The sequence below is a fragment of the Delphinus delphis genome, chromosome 9 (genome assembly GCF_949987515.2).
Source record: "Delphinus delphis chromosome 9, mDelDel1.2, whole genome shotgun sequence".
Lineage (NCBI taxonomy): Eukaryota > Metazoa > Chordata > Mammalia > Artiodactyla > Delphinidae > Delphinus > Delphinus delphis.
The window spans coordinates 40,855,271-40,875,696 of NC_082691.1; the positions used below are offsets into that span (position 1 = coordinate 40,855,271).

The 20,426-nt window shown below is 37.3% G+C and overlaps 1 protein-coding gene across 6 annotated transcripts in view; it reads left to right on the forward strand.

Annotated features, from left to right (window-relative positions):
• The window catches only part of ETV1 (ETS variant transcription factor 1), a 101,288-nt gene that overhangs the window by 4,709 nt on the left and 76,153 nt on the right, over nt 1–20,426 (forward strand). The window contains exons 1-6 of one of the 6 annotated variants that reach the window (XM_060020433.1): nt 3,400–3,543; nt 3,642–3,838; nt 3,948–4,106; nt 4,918–5,005; nt 6,375–6,422; nt 15,685–15,738. In XM_060020433.1, coding sequence (XP_059876416.1) covers nt 4,062–4,106; nt 4,918–5,005; nt 6,375–6,422; nt 15,685–15,738 — 235 coding nt within the window. In that variant the 5' untranslated portion in view covers nt 3,400–3,543; nt 3,642–3,838; nt 3,948–4,061. The other 5 variants (XM_060020432.1, XM_060020434.1, XM_060020436.1 and 2 more) reach the window with 5 other exon arrangements.

The following is a 20,426-nucleotide window of genomic DNA, read 5'->3' on the forward strand; positions in this document are numbered from 1 at the left end:
TACTATTTTACTTAATAATCAACCCAATTTGAACAAATTTCATTTAATTTTAATCATATTAACCATTTCAAACTATCAGTAGTACCATTTTAGTTTGTTTCTGCTGCTTTTAGAAATGTGCTTTAACATCAGGCATTTTCAGTATAATGCTATAATAAGTTAACTGCAGAAAAGCCACTAATGAATTTTATTTTATTAAATAACAGCAAAGGAACTATAAAGATTTAAATAGCTTTCTATGCAAGTTAAAAACTTTCCAAACTCAGAAATGGATTTTTATGGGGGGCGGAGGGGGGGAGGTGGGCTTTCTCTCAAGAGCTCTAATTTCAAAACCCAAATGGAATTTCAAAATACAAGTAAATAAATGTCAAAGCCTCTTGGCCTCTGCTCTGCCATTCTATGCCTGAAATCCTGCCAAAATGAAATTTTCCATTCAAGGAGGACTGGCGTTTACTAAGCTGATTTTTAAAGACTCACTTTCAAAAGTAGTGGAAACTTTGTGCAACTTTTGACGTTCCTCTCTGTGGATACAACAGCTGCCTCTGTAGACATTTTCCACAATGGTAACAATTTCTGAAAAACGAATTTTTAGCCCTTCCAATGCCTTCAGCCACTAGGTCTACTGGTTTTTCCCAGCGCCAAGCAGAGAAGATAAACAGAAGCCAAACTAAAAGCTAGCGTCTCACTAAGTATCACGGCACAAAAAGGACAGAAAGAGAAAGGGCAGAAGAGAAAGTGGGAGGGAGGAGGGAGCGTGGTCCGATAGTCCACTTGCTAGAGGGAAACATTAATCTCAAAACTGTGTGCTGTTTCAACAAAACTGAGCTGTAGTGAGACTGGCTTGTCTGCTTATTCACATATTATCATATGCAGTTACTGTTAAGATCAAATAGTTAGAAAAGCTGAGTTCGTTTAAAGAATACAAAGGGAAAATATGGAGCCCCTGCAATACGTAGTCAAATCCGAGGATTAAGGCTCAGCTTCTCTTGGTCAGTCCAGCGTAGGTGGGAAGTAGGGGTAGTGCTTTGGGGGGCCGGTGAAAGAGTGAAGTCTTGACAAATGGAAACTAAAACTGTCAGCCAGTGAAAACCTGCAGTGTGCCTAAAAGAAGCTTTAAAAAGTTAACAAACTATGGGATAAATCTAAGGTGGGAATGAAAATTAGAGTGTTGTGAGAAAACTGAAATCCATTTACTCTTTGACAGTCTAAAAGCAACTTGAAACAGCAAGCCTAAGTTCCTAGCTTGTCCTTAAGGCTTTCTCCCCACTCCTTTATTCTCTTCCTTTCCTTTTTCGCAGCTTTTCTCATATGCAGTGTATGTACCCCGTAATTATCTCCCTGTGAGTCTTCCTTTAATTTCGGACTTATTTTTTCCCCCCTCTTTGTTGCTCCCAGACCCAAGCCTCCTTTTCCTCATATTCTAGTATTTGTTCGCTGACGGAACAGAGAAGGGGTAGCGAGGCAGAAAAGTTTTGTGGTTTGGAAAACTTGGGCCTTTGTTGTGTCATTTCCCCTACCCCGTCACGCCCCCAACCACGTGACCAAGAAAGGCCGGAATTTTGTGAATGGAGCCGAAAGGTGGCTGCAGGGCGGGAGAGGCTCCGCCTCTTTTCCTAAAGCGGCCAATCTCCTAGCGGAGCGCTGCGGGGTCAGCAATAAACAACAATGGGCTGGGAACAGACGGTAAATTATTGGCTACCGAGAGAACCTCGCGGGGGCTGAGTCTGAAGCTCCGCCCCCTCCCGGTTACCATCGTTACCCGTCAGGCTCCAGCCGCAGAGAAGGTCTTTGGAAACTGTTGGTCAGGTTACGGGGGCTGGGTTATCCCGGGAGTGTTGGGCGGCGGGACACACTTGCCGCCTGACTGCACCCTCAGAAAGTACCCTGGAGCCTCACGATGCCAGCCTCGAGGCCCGGCTGCGCCCGAACCCCTCCCCGGCTCGGGTAAATGTGCAGTTCCCGCTCAAAATGCTTGTAGGTGCGCGCCTTAGGACGGGCTAACTCCGATTTACTACTTTCAGGGAACGCACGGTGTGTGTCCTTGCTGTCCACAGTTACTGGGTGTTTCCCCAGTAATAAGTTTTTTTTTTAATATTAAAAAAATTTTTGACCCATGACCTCCATGGGTCCGGAATTGAGCCTTGTGCGCTCACACTCCGGTTTAATACGGCTCCATAACGTTCCATTTAAGGAAGGAAACTTTCAATTAGAAATTAAGAACTGCAGCACGTTTCTCAAAGGGCTGAACAGCTGCCGGAAACATCCTTTGGTCTCTAGCTCTGGTCGCCACCAGGATCACAAATGAATTTCAACACCATTGAGTCCCTGGTCCCATCCCCGAGGCCTCTCATCCCCGGTTGGGCCGAGGCTTCTGAAGTGACTCTTTACAGCTCTAAGCCCCGTAGGAGGGTCAGGGCAAGTGGTTTCAGAATTGCAGCCCTCACTTTTTAACGTCCTAGTCATTGTCCTTGAAACCCGACCCCCCTCGCCTCTCTCCCCCAACTCCCGGCTCTGGCTGTTTAAAAGCTGGAGAGGAAGTGAAAGCGTCAAGTACAGTAAGTGATACCCTCCGCCTCCGTGTATACATAACAAAAGCTCAGGAAACGTGCGGGTCCCTAGGATATCCGAGCCACCCCTAACCTATCCCTGCTCCTCCCCACCTCCACCAGGGACTGGAAACACCTTGTCCCAGTGCACACGTGGGACAAATTTTATTTTAATCCTTTACCTCACCTAGATCGCTCTGTACTTCTCCCTTCCAACGCAACCACTCCTGAAGCAATTCCTCTGCTTCTCCCAGGTGCTTTCCCCATAGATTTTACTGTCCCATGAAAGATTTACTTGAGGATGACGTTAAAAAAATAATGTTGTTGATGCGCCATAATGGTTATGGTGGGTGTTGAAAAATGGGAAGAGAACCTGGGCCAAAAACTTAGTGGGAACGAGGCTATAGTGTGAGGTGGGCTCCTTATCAGGTTCAAAGTAGAGGGGCTGGAGATCTTGAGGGAGGGGTGGTGGGAGACTAAGGAGGCACGGTCTTGGTGGATCGCACTTCAGAGTATATATCTGACCCGAACGAATGTGCTTTAGGAAATCAGCCCAATTAGTGGACCAAACACACCAGTATGGGGAACTGGCGACTCGAAACACATGGCTTCGGTGTCCCCGGGCGCCTTAACAATAAGCAGCGGGTTAGGACGGCAGTCGATTTGCTCTGTGGCGTTTCCAGGCTGTGGTCACCGCGCCAGCCGGCGGAGCACGGGTATGGGCAGAGGGGCGCGGGAGATTCACGAGCAGGGGCAGCAAGCCTCCTGATTGACAGCCCGAAATCCGATCTTGTGAAAGAGACGCGGAGCCAATGGGAGGCAGCGATCCATCAGTTTGGATTGGAGGCCCCTGGAGGAGAAGTAGAGGAAAAACCACCGAATTGAGCTCTGTCAGAGGCGCTTTCGGCTTCCAAGGGGGAAGTGCTGGGCAATAATTAATGTTTTTATTAAAATTGGAGGGAATTTTTTGCAGCCGTTCGCCTAGCGTGGCCTTCAGGTGGGTCTTTCCAACAACTTTTTATGTCTCTCCAGATAATTGCATGGTTGTGGGTTGCAAAAACTATCCTTATGAAAGAGGTGTCTCCGTCTCTTTAGTCCCGTTAGGTGCAAAGCAAGTCTCGTTGATCGCCATTGCTAGTTTTGCACACGTTTGCGAATCAGAGCTGCCCGGGGTACACCGACCGCGCAGGGAAACATCGAGAGTGTAAATAAATACATCGCCTCTGGTTCGGATTTTTGCTACTGCCGAAAATATGTAAATTGTGAACTCTCTTGTCTCTCTTTGGATCCAGGTGAAGGAGGCGGTGTAGGGAGGGTTATTTTTGTGAATGGGACTGTCGGAGGGTAATTAGCTATGCAAATTCAAGAGCTTCATTCATGATTTTTTTTTTTTTTTTGTAGCCTAAAAGCCATCTTGTTCCCCTCTAGGTTGATAGAAGTCCAGATCCCGAGGAAATCTCCAGCTAAATGCTCAAAATATAAAATACTGAGCTGAGATTTGCGAAGAGCAGCAGAATGGATGGATTTTATGACCAGCAAGTGCCTTACATGGTCACCAATGTGAGTGATCAGTTCGAAAGTTGCTGTTTATAAACTTGACTCCGACGGAGGGGGTGGGGTGGGGAGGAGGGAGAGAATGAGGAGGGAGGGGGCAAGGGGGCTGGGATTGCAGATACTTTATCTGCTTTGTTGCCACTGTAGGGCGACTCTGCTTCTAGAAGCCCAATCTTCAAAATGAGCTTACCTTTCAGTGATTTGGATAAGGCATAGTTTTGTTTTTAAGACTCCTTTTTCTGATTAAAGTGCTCAAGATGAGTGGAAGAGGAGATGGGGGGCAGCAGCAGCTGCTGCTCTCAAAGTTTTTGGCTGGGTTTGTCTGCCACATTGAAAAGAATGAAGTTGAGACAAATGCTGACACTTTTTGTTTATATGGGGTGTTTATTTTTTTCTTTTTTTTTTCATTGTCTCTCTTACATTTTTCATTTCACCACTCTGTTTTTGTTCTTTTTTTAGGGGTGTTTCAGGGAGAATAAAATTCACTGTGTTTTAATCTAGCATTGATCCAGCCTAAAACGACTTTAAGTGTAATTGCTTAATGTTGTTTTGATGTTGAGATACCATGAATATATGACTGATAAATAGTGTATTACCATCGGCACAGGGGAGCAACTCTCCCTGGCTGTTGAGTTCTCAGCATAAGCTTTCACTGTCAAATGAACACAGAAAATGATTATTGGAATTGATACGATGGACTTTTATTTTTCTATTTAGGGAGGAGATCCAGTAGACTTTTGTATGCATGTGTGTTTCTATGTGTGTGTGCCATGTGAGGTTTACATTCTTTTAAAGGATTTTATCTTTCCCTTTGTAGAATCAGCGTGGGAGAAATTGTAACGAGAAACCAACAAATGTCAGGAAAAGAAAATTCATTAACAGAGATCTGGCTCATGATTCAGAAGGTGAGGTTTGATTTTGGGCTGAATCCCCCCTCTTTACCTATACTTCCCACCCTCATAAAGAAGAGAAGCACTTCAGTCTTACCTTAAGAATAATACACTTTCAAATTACTGCATTTAACCAAGACTTTTATTTGGAGCAATTAACATGATGTGACAGTTTGCGTTGAGAGATATTTTATGGCTCTGTCACAAACTAATGCAAGAAGGAAATAAAAACAGTGACAACCTTCTTTTAATCATTCTTTTGTGTTTAAATACCTTTGTCCATATGGCATACAAGTAATCCCATACACTAAGGTAACAATTTTGAAATATCCAACACAGTGGGACAAATCAGGCAGCTGTGCACACTGCTTAATTTCTCTTTTCTCCTGTGTTAGAAGTTGAGCAATGTAAGTGATTGTTTGATTTCCCATCCCCTTACACTAAAACCATATACTGTTATCAAACTTTTCATTGATGATTTTGATGACCACATGGTGAGGCCTTAAAATGTTCAATGAATCATAATCAAGGCCTAATTAGTAATTATAATACCTATTTGGGAAATTGGGTCACAGATTCTTTTTATGAACTGTTGGTAGGAGGTCAATATATTATAAATTATTCCAGCCCTATGCAGGCATTCATAATAAACTTACCATACTTAGATTTAATTACCAAAGTTCAGTTTGCCATTTAGATTAGGTATATTGGATTCTGAAACATCCTCAAATCTTCATATAAGTATAAATAAGTTACACGTGCCTCTCCCTCCCCACTATGACAGAATACACAGTTTTGGACTTGATAATAATCAGGTACCAGAGAATTATCTCTCTGACTTTTGTAAACCTATTCCTGTAGAAATTTTCTTCCAAAATCTTGTATTTAAAAGTTGTCCCTTTTAGTTTTGAGGCGTTGAACTTCAAAACATATAGTACTTTGAGAATTATACAATGTACTGTTACATGTTTTATATAAGATTCGGAAGATAGAAATAAAACGTTTTTCAGTCGTTCTGATTTTTCCCCTACTACTGTTTTAGCAAGAGTTGAATATATTTAAGAAAGGTTTCTGTGGATAGACATGCCTTTACCTCAGCCTTTTTGAGTTCTAGTGTATGCGTGTTGTTTGAGGTCCCTAAGCTTATTTATTAAGCTAACTGTTAAAAAGGGGAAAAAAAAGATATTGAGAAGTATTGCTTAATAGACATCAAAATGGGCAGGATTATTGATATAATTAAGTTACAAATCCTGATTTCTTTTTATATTGACTCCCCTCCCCAAATTAAATTGATCTATAGTACTAATTTCATGACAAACATTTCCATTTAATGTAGGCTAAAGGTTTGCAAATCTTTTGTTTATGTCTTTGACTTGTTTTTTAGAACTCTTTCAAGATCTAAGTCAATTACAGGAAACATGGCTTGCAGAAGGTAAGGCAAAAAATTGCTTTCAAAGGAGGGGAAAAGCAACTCTAGAAGGGGAGGGAAAAAAAAGTCCTGAACTTGCTGTCTTAATGTTCAGCCCAATTAATTGAGCTCTAAAAGAGCCACCTCATGTGTCATGCATACATTAGAGCCTCTGATGAGTTTGTCTTCGGGGAATCTGGGACTGCACTACCCAGTGTCATCACAAATTACCAGGAGAAATTGCTTCCAGCTCACAATCACATCTGCTTTTGGCAAGAACTAATGCACCAAGACTTCAAGTTCTAAGCCTCTGTTCAGATTTTAATTGCAATTGATCAGGTTTATATTATTGTACCTCGAGAGACCTCCTAGAGCCAGAACTCGGCTTGCTGTTTCCTTTAGAGCAGCGCATATCATTATTTGGTGTTCTGGCGGAGGACTTTTCTGATGGCAGAAATTAGTTTCTCTGGGTTCATCAGGACGGGATGCTTCAAGATTTAAGTGCAAGTGTCTTCTTTCCACCTTGTTCACAACACAGAACGTTAGGTGTGTATCCAATGCTAAGGAAATCCATGGCTTTAAAATAAATCTTGGGGGGATTGGAGGATTTTAAAAATGTTTTCTGTTTGTTACTATGATGTGATGTTTGTTGAAATTGATCTTTGCTATTATAACACTTTTATTAGGATTTATTTAATATAACAAGGAGATATTTAAAGGCATTACTTTTATTTTTGATAAAATTTTGTGTTGCAGTCTATTGTATCTTTTTTTGTGAAACTTTATTTTATAGGAACGAGGAGATATTGCTTCAGTACAGCTTTATACAACTTGAGAAATGTCTAATGTTGAGGGACTTTTGTTGGCGTCTATAATTTGAAATTTTTCTTTTGGATTTGGTACACTAAATGTGAAATAATAATTTTATCCTACGATGTGTTTTGTGGGAAATACAAAGAGAAAATTATAGATAGTTAGGTATTGAGTATAGTTGTGTTATTTCTGTCTTTGCATTACATGGGAAACATGCAGTTTTTGGAACAGATTTTTAAGATGGTTCAAAGAAGAGAGAGGGTCTCTTTAAAAGGAACCCAAGCAATGCTGTTGCTACTTTGAGGCAGACTGCTGTGTTTTTTCTAGTGGTCTTGCTTGCAGTTGATCAAGTTGCTGTTAGCATGTAAAATAAGTTTCTTTGTTTTGCTGATATTCTAGTTCTTCCAAAGGGCTTCTGCAATCTTTATAAAGCTTTTAAGTTAAATAGCTTTTCCAGTATCCCTTTGCAAGGGTGATTGTATTTGTATGTTAATGAAAGGTAAGTATTAATGAAAGTTTTAGTTACATTTAAAGGTCATTTTGCTTGTCACTGTAAATGAAACTTATTGCAATAGATTACTTATTATTGCAACATAAGCCATATATTCAAATGTAACTTTCTCAAGAAAAATCTGCACAGAGGCTCTTGCATGAATTTTATCTGTTAGTTTTGCTAAGTTAAATGTTGTGAGAACACTATGTTTATGAGGGAATTTATTCGCTTATCCAGAATACCTTCAGATATCTATTTTAATTGTTCTGGAAGGTTTGTTGGTTCTTAAGATGTTTAAGTCTCATTGATTCCAAGTCAGTGCACTTGCTGGCAGATTTTGAATGTGCACAGCAACTCTGTTCCTGGAATTTAAAAATGTGGAATCTGTGACAGACTCTTACCATTTTATAATCAGTTTCAGTGCAGTGTTTTACTTTTGACTTGTTTTGTTTCTTTGTCCCTCAGATAAGTGATTTGGTAATTTATCCAAGTTTATTTTAAAACTCTACACTGAATATTCTTACCCATGATAATTAACTTACCTGTAAATCAGATCTGAAGCTTTAGCTTTATATAAAATAAACCTAGAAAATGATTGATGTATTTGAAAGAACATGGACTTTTACTTAGAAAACAATTTATAAGCTTAAATAAGTTCAGGAATTAATCCTCGGAGTGTTTTATTGAATACCCAGGTGGGCTCCTATTTACAAACCATGAGTAAGATTGCATTTGAGGATAATTTAAACATTTGTTCAGAATACTTTACGTTAATGTATCCTGTCATGATATAAGCATAACATTAACTTTATTTTTAAAAATCTAAGAGTAAGAAGAGAGGTGGGTTTTTAAAATTATCTGTTAATGGGCTGCACATTTATTTTTAGCAATTTTATATAATTATGTTATTTGCATTAGCATGTTAACTTATCCCACATCTTGAACAATATTAGCTAAGAAGAGATCTCAAAATTATACTAGTTTATTTGTAGCTAGATCTGTTCATTTATGTTCTTCTGGTCATCCAGAAATTAAAACATTGCCAAACTGGCAGACTATAAACGGTTCACATATTTCTTTTCATAATTCTTTATCGCCAAGAAAGGGACCATGGAATTTTAAGTCATCTTGACCCTTTTTAAAAAGACCATTGGCAATTCACCAAGTTTCTCCCATAAGAATCCCACTGGGAAGTTAAACAGGTCTAAAAATGTTACTAGGCAGGAGAGTCAAGGTACTTGTAATGTGTCATATGAATTTTTAAAAAATTATCAAAGTCCCTAAATACTTGGGAAATAATATTGTTTCAGGTTTAATTTATTTTTTTCCTGTAAAAATTTTTATAAGGTAGACCCGAAGTGTAACATGGATTGGTCAGAGGTAAATTATTATGGATTATGAAATGTGTTTTATGTCCAAGGAAAAATTTGGATAGATAAGGTAGGACTTATTTGAGGGTGGGGTTGGAACCAGTATTTTCAATTCACTAAAGTCCTCTCCAAAAAATATGCTTCCATTCTTCCCCCAAATTTCTAAACAGGGATCAAAAATATGTTTTTGAAGAATATAACTTTATATTAGTATCAGTTTTGAAGTACTAACTGCAATTTTAAGGTTTTTTAACATGTACACCACAATTTAAAATAATCACATCTTATTCTGAAGAAAATTGAAAAGGTAATGTTTTCAGTGACCAGAGTAGCAGTTAAAAAAGTGAAGAATGTGCTTATTTTAAATTTTGCCATAGCCAGTTTATATTGTCATTTTACTGTGTACAATTCTTTATTTATTGATTCTTTGACTTTTGAATTCGATTGCCACTGACAGAAAGGCAATTCCAATTATTTGATCCCATGAAATAATGAGTTCAAATATCAATTCTATCAACATCCTGGTAACGTCCTGTTTTTTTAAGTGGTGCTTTAAGGAAGGGCATCCTAGAAATTCATAGTTAAAATGGAACCTTTTGTGTGGGGGGGACAGAAGTAGAAGGATGTAAAATCGAGTTAAAAGAGGATCACGTTCTTTTAAAGTTGCTTGTTAAAGTTTACCTTTAACACAACTTAAAGAAAAATAATACATTTCATATGTATCTAATATAAAAACATAGCAACTTTTGAGTGTTATTTTTGATGTTGGTCTAGATGTCCTTGAGGTTTCTTTTCATCAGTAATATTAAGGAAAATTGTCGATAGTGATTCGCTGCCATCAGGGTAGAATGTTTTTCAGTTGTGTGGTAAGTCAAGTTTCATGCTGCCAGGACACTTTAGTCAAAGTTGTGCCTCCAAGAATAACCTTTCTACACTAAAGATTATTATTACCTCATGCCCTCATGCCGATAAGCTTTTTTCCTTTTGTTTTATGTGACCTTCTATTAATAGTCAGGTTTGCTGAAAAGTAGAGATGTCATTCTATCTCCTCAGTTCACTTTAGTGGCTGATACTAAATTTATAATCAAAATCATTTATTATGAATTTCATCAAATAATATGTGCTCTTGTTACTCAATATACATAATGCCACCCATAATACACAGTAGTCATAATGTACTCATTTTTATTTTTTAAAAACTAGACTGTTTCTTTTTGAAACGGAACATAAATTGGGTATGGACTCACGATTTTTTTTTAAATGTGAGGCAGTAAGGAGAAAAAGCTTTAAAAACTACATTATTTTGTGTGGTTTAAATAAAAAAGGAATTGAGAGTTAGGCATTAAATTACAGAAGTCCATACTATTTCTTAGAGTTGAGCAAGAGTCATTGTATGGGGGGAGGGGGGAGCTACTCTCCATCTTTTTCTTGTACCAGGAAGTACTCTAAACTATGAAACAAAGACTTCTTGTTTGGACTTCATTAAAGGGTAGCAGGTAGAGTAGATGTATTCTGTTTCTCAACATTTATTGGAAGTATATAAATGCATTTTCATCTAGGGTCTATTTGCAAAATAGAAAAATGTGTTAAAAATAGAATTCGGATTTGATGTAGCCTAGATATCGGTTTTCCAGAGGGTCCTAATACATGTTAATGAAATATTGCTGAACTTTTCTAATTCAGTTACAGGAAATGTATAATTTCTTGAATTTCATAATATAACTTTATTTCCTTTGACCTGTGCACAACATTGTAATTAAAATAATAATAATGATAATAATAATAGAAGTCAGACCTCAGTAGCATTAGAGAAAATATATGGATAATAACAACAGCTCTGAGCTACGCTTAAGTTTTCAAGTCTCTCTATAGGTTAGTTAGGAAATTGAAGTTGATTTGAGACTAAAGACAACTAAAACTTACTGTTTTCTTTCTTTTAGAGCATACAGAAAGAATGCCTTTATCAATATTAAAGATGTTTTTGTCATGGGGAAAATGCCCCCCCTTTTTTCATCTGTTTCAATGTATTTATATTTCTGCATTAATTAATGTTTATACATTGGTACAATCATTTTAATGTTAAAAGCGATGTGGTATAAAACCAGGCTTAGCGGCCTCATGATTATTTTCTTCCATGGCCTGAAGCTTCATTTTAGGATTAAACAAAATATGACTGTGTGAAGGTTGATTTTCTTGTTGATTTACTTTTATTTAAAAGAAAATTTAAATTTCTTTAGAGAAACTTGTTTCTTAACCCTGTGAGAGTGAAATGCTACTAAGTTCAGCAATAAACTATTATAATCTTAAGATAAAAAGAGCATTTGAATAATAAGCAAGAAAAATAAGGTATTTCTTTAATGGTTTGGCTTTTTTCCCCCTTCCTTCCTTCCTTCCTTCCTTCCATCCACCCATCCATCCATCCATCCATCCATCCGTCTATCTTTACCTCTTTTCTTTTTTCCTTCTTAGTTTTATACATTTAAGTTTCTGTGACAAATTACCGTATAAAGCAGGATGGGTTAAACATATGTAAATATATATATGGATTTAACTTTGTCATTTATTTAAACGTGTACCTTAATGGATTTGAGCTGTATTTGAGACAGAGCAATGAAACTGGTATGTTTATACTGCAAGTTCAAGTTGACTTGCTTTAGCTCTCTGGAAGGGTGTGACATGAAAAGATTGCGGTTGGGCCCCATGGCTCATGCTGGACTGTGTTTTTGTGAATGGAGGCGGAACTCCAGCTCTGCCTGCTTGTCTGGAGGAATTGCTGAGGAGATCAGCTGTCTCATTCACGGGCAGAAAGAATGACTCATACATCTTCCGCCTTGTTTGGCTCCAGGTCATTGTTACAGTGGATAGAACTGGTTTTAATTAAATATTAACCCCTTTTCAACTTGACATTTGTTTCAGTTGTAATTTTTCCACTTTTTCCCTAGCTTTAAAAGAAAACCTGACAGGCGCCTAGTTTGTAAGAAAAAGGGGGTTTTTACTTGTTTGCAGCCAAACTTGGAAAATATTTCAACACTCACCTTTCCTTAAGTAATGATTATTACTTTATTTGAAGGTTTAAAATAAGCACAAAAGACAGACAAACTCTGTTTAAAAATTGTGCACTCCCCACCCCAGCCCCGCCCAAGAAATGTTAGTTAAGAAAGTATATTAAAATTCAAAATAAGGGTTAGTGATTCTGTGACATCAAGACTGTGATTAATATTTTCATGGGTTTCTTTCTCATAATATATATTGCGATGTAGTAGAACGAGAGAGAGAGGGAGAGAGAGAGAGAGGGAGGGAGGGAGGGAGAGAGAGGAGAAACAACTTTGGATAATAATGTAGGTAAATAGCTGAGAGTGCAAATACTTCCCTTATAAAGGCGAAGTCCTGAGACTTGATGGCAACTTGTCTATTAATGTGTGATGAACTGATAGAAGCGCTCCAGCTATTACCAGTAAAATCCACATGCTTCATCTTCTTGAAAGCCTTTTATTGGTCTTTTGGTATATACTTTCTCTTCTCCTTTCTTACTCTTTCCCCTTCCTCTTTAATTACAGAGTGTGGGGAAACATTTTCATTCCCCAAAGGTGATTATTCCAAGCATAGTTTATTATAGATGGCAGTGAAAAAACTAATTTATTTTTAGGTTGGCCTCTATTGTTAATTTTCCACTTTGGAGTTGGTATGGCTTGCCGCAAATTTTCAGGAAGCTGTAGTTTGCTACTTCACAGAATTCCCCGTGAATGGAGGAAAAAAAGGAAATGTACGATACGAGTGTGGCAATACTTTGTCATATTTTCCTTGCCCAGATCCAACTTGTGTTTTTCGTTAGCTGCTTTCCTTTGACTCTAACTTGAAGTTAGAGGTAGACTTCAGCTTTTGTCCATTTAAGTAGCATGCTGCTTCATTTGGTCTATTCAGTTTCTTAAGATTAGCTTCTGTGAAAATGTGAGTCATATGTTTTTTGTTAAAATTCTGGAATATGTTCAGGCATAAGTGTGAAGTATTTATTCAGTATGTTAAGGAGTTAGAACAGAAATAGCAGTTCTTATTCTTTTTACAAAATTGTTGGTATGTAGCTATTTTCTGTATTTGTGAGGTATAACTTCTGGTTTCTTCTCCTCCTGAAGTTTTCCCTCCCCAGCTCCCATCTCCCAACATACGCTGCTTATCCATCAGCGATTTTTACGCCTTTCTTGCAGTGATATATATCATTGAATTGCAACTTTGTCTTCTGATAGTAAGAAAAAAAAAGTCTGGCCTTTGGGACAGTCATACCAGCATATTCTGTTACAAATACGTTTTTGTTACTCACCCGCTATTTTTAACTATTCCTGTAAAGGGATATTATGTTTTTATTAGATTCTTGTAAATGTTGGCTTTTTAAAAGCATAGTAATTGCTGTGGTTGATAATTTTGCATCTCAGTAGTTATCTGGGTTTAGCTGTTAATTTCAAAGGAAAACCAAAACCTGTGGATATGGTGGGGAGAATGTGTAGGGTTTGATTCTGTCTGCCTGCTGTTATTTATTAAATAGATATTAAAAACACTTTTTGTAATTTTTTTTGGTGAAAAGACTTATTTTGATCGTTACTCCTCCACTTATAATTTGTGAGTCTTTGAGAAAAATCAGGTTTACTGTACTGTCAAAAGAATGTTTATAGCTAAGAGAATGCTAATGTACAAATTTTAGCTGCGATTTTTATCCATCTCCAATATAATTCATTAGAAGTAAAGATATTAAACTTGCATTGTAATGATTTGAGTAGTACCTCGTGTGTGAATTGAAAAAAAGGGATGGGTGGTGGAGGTTTGGAAAGAAGAATATAAGTAACGTTTCTTGAGTATCTGATATTGTGTCTGGTGTTGTGCTTAGACTATTCCATTTAATCCTCATGAAAAACCTATATTATCACTATTAAACTGATGAGTAAAATGGAGTTCAAAGAGGTTAAATAATGTTACACAGTTTACACAGCATAACATAGAACAATGATTTGAAGGTTGTTGGCCTTTAGTTAACCTTGGTATCAGGTATTAGTGGAATCGGAAGAAAAAAGTACCTCTTCCTCCAGTACAGGCTGATCCAATAGGTATCAGTTCTAATTTGGAAAAAAGCGCTTAATTTGTTTGGTTTTCTTAAGTGGCAGAGGATGGAATTTGTCTTCAATAAACTTAAGTATTGGTGTACAGAAGAAAGTTGTTAGAAAATAATTGAATGTCAAACTGCATATGTCTTGGTAATAGGCAAGATTATCGTTTGTTCTGCTCTTAATAATATAACATAAATTTTATTCAACCAAATATTTGTTTTTTTAAATCCTATTAAATAAGCTGACACAACAGACATTTTAATTCTATGTATGTTGTGTTCCTTTTTTATACAGAATTTTTAAAATGTAGAATTTCTTTTTATATGAATTTTTTTTCTTAATTACCAACACAAAGCTTTTTCAACAAAGACTGATTATGTTAATAAGAATTCCCCATACAGAATAGGCACTTTTAAAAAACTTAATCGACATCTGTTTTAGTATGACTTGATTGGATAAAAAGTTTCACTCTTAGATAATACTAGTAAAGTAATACTAACTAATCAGGTTATAGCTAAAGTTAATTAGGATTATAACTCATTATAAACCCAGCTTTTATGTAGCTTGTATGTCTGTAAGTGTGCGTATTTGTGTGTGCAGATGAAAACTCATTTTTTTAATATGTCAATTTGGAATAGGTTATTTTGACACCTAAATTAACTGTGATGAAAATATTCTAGAAGTGAAAAATATACTTGTGTTTTGATTGCCGAATACATTAAGTTCTTGCTCTTCAGAATTTTTTTCCTTTACTAAAAATAGGGTAGTCATTTGACATTAGGACTGATGAAATAGTGATATTCTTTTGTTAGTACTAAATAGTCACCTGGAAAATATTTTGCATGAAAAGATGGAGTTTGGTTTTATTACTTATTATTTTTATTATTGTGACCATAATCATTGAGATATAATATTTTATCATATATGACCAAAATCAATGATAATCTTTTCATGTAAAAAACTTTGTCACATATTTTGGCCAAATTTAGGGCAAACATTTTTAATTGTGGCAGTCTAATTGGCAGTAGACCGAACATATCAAAAGCAGATATTTCGAAAAAGCAGAGGGATATGTGTAGTAATTACACATCATTTGGAAGAATTGTGTGGTTAATTGAAATGGGCCGCTTAAGCACCGGCAGTAGGTGAATTGAAATACTTCTTACTCCATTCTTGCAAAAACAGAAAACAAAAAAAACCCCACTGCATCTAATGGAATTCCTGTAGCTTCTTTTATTTTGCATGTTTCTTTTATTTCCACGTGGCAGGTGAAATTCAGAGGGACTACAACTTCCACCATTTTATTTCTGACATACGTGTTTTCTGGGTGACACTGATGATGGCTTCTATTTCTCCTCCCAAATATTGCTGTCAATGCCATTTTAAATATGAGCTTATTGGCAAATAATCATAGGTTTGGTCTCAGTCTAAAAAGCTCTTCCATGAGAGATCTTACTTGACATTCTTTATGCCTTGGCAGTTTCTCTCTTAATTTTGTTTTCTTTTTTTTTCCTCAGCTCAGGTACCTGACAATGATGAGCAGTTTGTGCCAGACTATCAGGCTGAAAGTTGTAAGTATACTATGACTCATCTCTTGAACTTTTCTTTGTCTTTGTTTCCTGCTTTTATCCTTTCTCTTTGGTTGGTCTCCACTTCCAGTGTCTTTTCTTGCATTGTGTCCGTGCCTTTTTAGCTTACAGTCATGAGGTGATTGTATTTGTCAGGTTGTGACCTCAGTAGAACCCCTGTAGGATCTGAAAAGAGCTTAGGAAAACTGATTGGATTAAAAGAGGGTCCTGTTCTCTATTTCGTTTATATCCTTGGAGAAGAAACAGGGTGTGATCCATGAACATGCGAGTGTTTACTTCCAGCTTTTCAGTAGGTCCAGCAGGAAAAGTGTGTGTGCTGATGGGAGACGGTCAGTAGTTCAAATCCTCATGAGATTTATTGTATAACATAAAAATCTTAGACCACACATCCTCTGGCTTATTGTATTATTTTACACTCATGAACTTTCACCTGCTTGGATTTAATTTTTAGCCTCATTATCTGCTTCCCGGTTGCAGTCACACAAATGCAAGTAGCCATTGGCTTCTCTTAGGATCCCTTCTGTGTTTCTTTCCCCGAGCCTTGCTCCAGGGCTTGTCATAGCATGCGAGAGGAGTGATTCAGGGGTTCTCCCCTCCTTTAATCAAAGAATGAGCATTTTGCCTGTATCAACATGGTTGCCTCGGGGTTTGCTTCCGATATTTATGGTTTGCCTCTATCAGCAAACTGCAGCTATTGACCTGAGGTGTGAATAGTAAAGATAAGGGTATAAATGCCATCCTGATTATAAAACTGACCTAATACATTTTTGTTCTTTTAGAACCAATTAAAGCTGTAACTTGTTTCATTTTTCCAGGCCATTGACGGTTTCACAGGAGGCAGTAGCAACAGCAACAACAGATGCTTAATACCTTACAACTTATCAAACCCATATTTTCACACCTAATATCATAAATCTAACACAAATACCTACGTTACTTTGAGTAACAGATGTTCGTGTGCAATGTTTTCAGCTTTTATGTTTGCTATCTTACATTTCCCAGGTGTCAAGGGTTGTAAGAGGTTTCTTCCAGATTCTCTCCCGTGTTACATATTTTAGTTCGGCGTCATTACAATTTTTTTTCATTTGTGGTAAAATATATATTACAGAAAATTTATCATTTGAATCATTTTTAAGTGTGCAGTTCAATGGCAGTCATGTTGTTGTGCAAACACCAACACCATCCATTTCCAGAACTTTCTTATCATCCCTACTGAAAGTCTGTACTTACCAAAAACTAACTCCCCACTTACCCTGCCCCCAGCACCTGGTAACTGCTGTTGTATCAGCTTGATTTTTGATCTGAGAAGAGAATTTTCTGTACTGTTTGATATATTTATTAGACATAGGACTTCAAAAAACCTGTTCAGCTAAGGTTTAGACCTTAATTAGAGACTCTTAGAAATTCCCGGAAGGATGATGGCTAAGGATGACAGCTAGGCAAGGTCTCCCTTTCTTCGGTGAAGTGTGGGAAGAGAATGGTCACATTTCCACATGTCCCTTCCTGTGAGGCACTGGAGTTCTTTCTAAAAACTAAACCTGTCATCTGAGTGGGAGAGTTAGTCTCATGGAGTCATTTTATATCTGAAGAAATTGGTAATGATTTTAATACTCTACCAAATGCCTAAAGGTAATTTTTTATTCCTTTTCTTATTTGCCGTCTTTTTGTTTTTTCGTATTCTTGATTAATTCGTCTCCTTGAACTCACTTCTCTAGGTTCACAGCATATGATTTTTTCTTTCTTTCTTTATTCCTTTGATTACTCCTTCTCAAGTCACTCATCTGCTTTCTCTGTCTTTCCCAGGGTTCTGTGCCGTGCCAGCACAGTCCCACAGAACTTTCTGTGATGATGGGAATAATCTACGTCTGTACCGTTCAGTATAGGAGCCACTAACCACATTCCTCACTGAGCACTTGAACTGTGGCTAATGGGACTGAAGAAATTAATTTTTAATTTATTTATTTTTTATGACTTTAAATGTATGTGAACACATGTGGCTATCAGCTACTGTGGTCTGCATGCTTCTGTTGAGCTACGTTTCCTACGTCGTTTTCTCTAGTGCGGGTCTCCAGTCTGTCCCCGTCTACTGAACATCTGGTGCCCCGATCCACCACTGAGGTCCTGGTGCAAATTAGAAAAACGCAGCACCTCTGCACTCACCCCCTCCGCCCTCAGCTGAGCATCAGCATAAAACATCATTTGCATAGCACCCCCAGTTTTCAATGTGATTCTCCAGTGACAGTACACTCTCAGTAAGGCCAATGGTGAAATCTTTACTTTTTTTCTGCCCAGCATCTCTCTTCAACTTTTGTTGCCCTTCTAAGTTGATGGCATCACCAATCCAAGCTGAAAACCTTTAATTTATCTTCAGTCCTTCCCAGTTCTTTACCATTAACCTCCCTTTGCTTACCAAGTTGTTAATTCTACGTCTCAGAAGTATCTTAATTTCATGGCTTCGACTCCATTTCTAATATTTCACTGCCTTAGTTCACACCCACTTTCTGCCTCCACGGAACTTGTGAATCAGCCTTTCTGTTGGTGTTCTTGCCTTCGGGTTTCCCTCCTTCCAGTCTGCTCTCTGCAATGATATTAACACACAGCCATGTGACCTTGTTAATTTTCTCTTTAAACTTCTTTCAGGACAAAGTCCTAATTCTTTAGCTGTACAGAACATTGTTCTATAACCTGGGCCTTGGCTATCTTTTCAGTTTTAACTCTTGCTATCCCAGCACCCTGTGTCTCTCCATTCTCTAAACTTGAGCCTTTCTAATTTTTCAGTCCCCCAAACAGAGTGAGCTCTGCACGTGTTCATTTTGCTTTAAAATTTTTTAAGTTTTGCTCTGCAGTCTGGTGTACCTCCAACTCCAGACTCAGCTGCGAGTTTACCGCACTGAGGTCTTTCTTGACCTTTCTTTGCATCCTTACCCTGCAGAGTTAGACTCTATAGCATCTTGTATCTTCTGTTTATTATAATATTGTAGATCCATGTCAGTAAGACTGTGAACTTCTTGAGGATTAGGAGCATGTCATAGTCAGTATGCCTGGCGTGTTTCAGAAGCACCATAAGTAAAATTGTTGTCATAACCATGATCAGCTTCTTAGTGCTGACTTTCTCCTAAGTATTTTCGAAGTCCTAATTCCCTTCTTAAGGTAGAAACATCTGATCATGCCTTAAAGCGTTATATATAGTGTCCTTCTGGAAAAACATGCTAAAACCATGAATTAATTTAGCCAAGCACTTTCAGAATGCTGAAATTTTATTTTACTTCAATGAGTGAGTATTTACAGTTTAACAAATATGGCTCTAGGACTTATGAATAAAACACCTAATTATAAAGGGAAACCTATAAACACACGTAAAAATAAATCTGAAATAGTCTAATAAGAAGAAAGTGGAGATGTGATTTATTTTAAGTTTCACTGACTTAAAGGACTATTGTTCGGATGATGGTGACCAGCTAATTTCAATCTTCACTGAGGATGGAGAAAGAGGGAAATAATTTAAATAGAGGAATAGGGCATATGGATTAGACTCTAAAGAGCATTTCTGGATGGAGAAGTTTATCAAATATTGGAATTGAAAGGCCATCTTGTCTCCTAAATGCCCTTTGCAAATGTTTGATACTTGTCTGTCTGGAAAAGCTTAGTGGGGCAGAGGGATCCTATCTCTAGGAACAGAAGGAAACTCCATCCCCTCTGTGTGGCCCGTCTATAACTTCTATGGGGCTATTTTTTTCCAATGGGAATAATCAGATTTCCTTACATACCTCAATCGAATAAAATGCTTCTGTTTTTGCTTTTATTGCTTTAGCCCTTTGGTAAATGTAGGTTAGGAGAATGAATGGCAAGTTTCTGCCCAGCGCTGTATTACAGAACATACATTCGAGTGTAACGTGTATAAACATACGTAGAAGAGTAGTGAACAGAGCATTCAAAAAATCTGAAAAATGAAATTAAACCATAACACTGGGGTATTGCGTAAAAATTTTCCTGAGCATCTCTTATTTTTATTTATAAAGTTTTTCTGTTGGAAACCTGGAATCTTAATGATGTCATGCTATAGTTTGGTAACCTTTGAAGGATGCTGACGTTTGAAGCATGTATAGACATTAAAAACAAATGAGAACAAACAAAAACATCATACAAGCCCATCCTAGGAATTGAATGGAGGTTAAGAAAAACAATTATGTGGCTCAAACAAACTGCTTCTTAGAAATGAATCTTTGCAGAATTCAGACACTGTGGAAAAAGATAGAATAACTTTAGGATACGCTTTAGTCCAGAGGAAGTAGAATTATATCTCTTCAGAAAAGAGAATTAAAAGAGTATTTAGCATAATAGATGAGCCTTATCTTTCCAAAGTAGATACAAATTTGTGTATAGACTGAATTTTTGTAAGCCATGTGTTTTAAATTCAATACATCAATAATCTTATATTTTAAGTCATATACTTTAAATTTAGTTATACCACTAGTCTTTTAAAATCTACCACCCCTCATTTTCTTCATGTACAAAGTTGTGTGTTACTATTTTTCTAACTTGTTCGTTTCCATTTGATTACATTAGTTCCTTTCCATGTTTCCTCTACAGTGAGTCACATGATAGATGATATTCACATTTACATTTTATGTTCTCCCAGAGCATTCCCAGGGGTTTAGCCAGGGTTATGC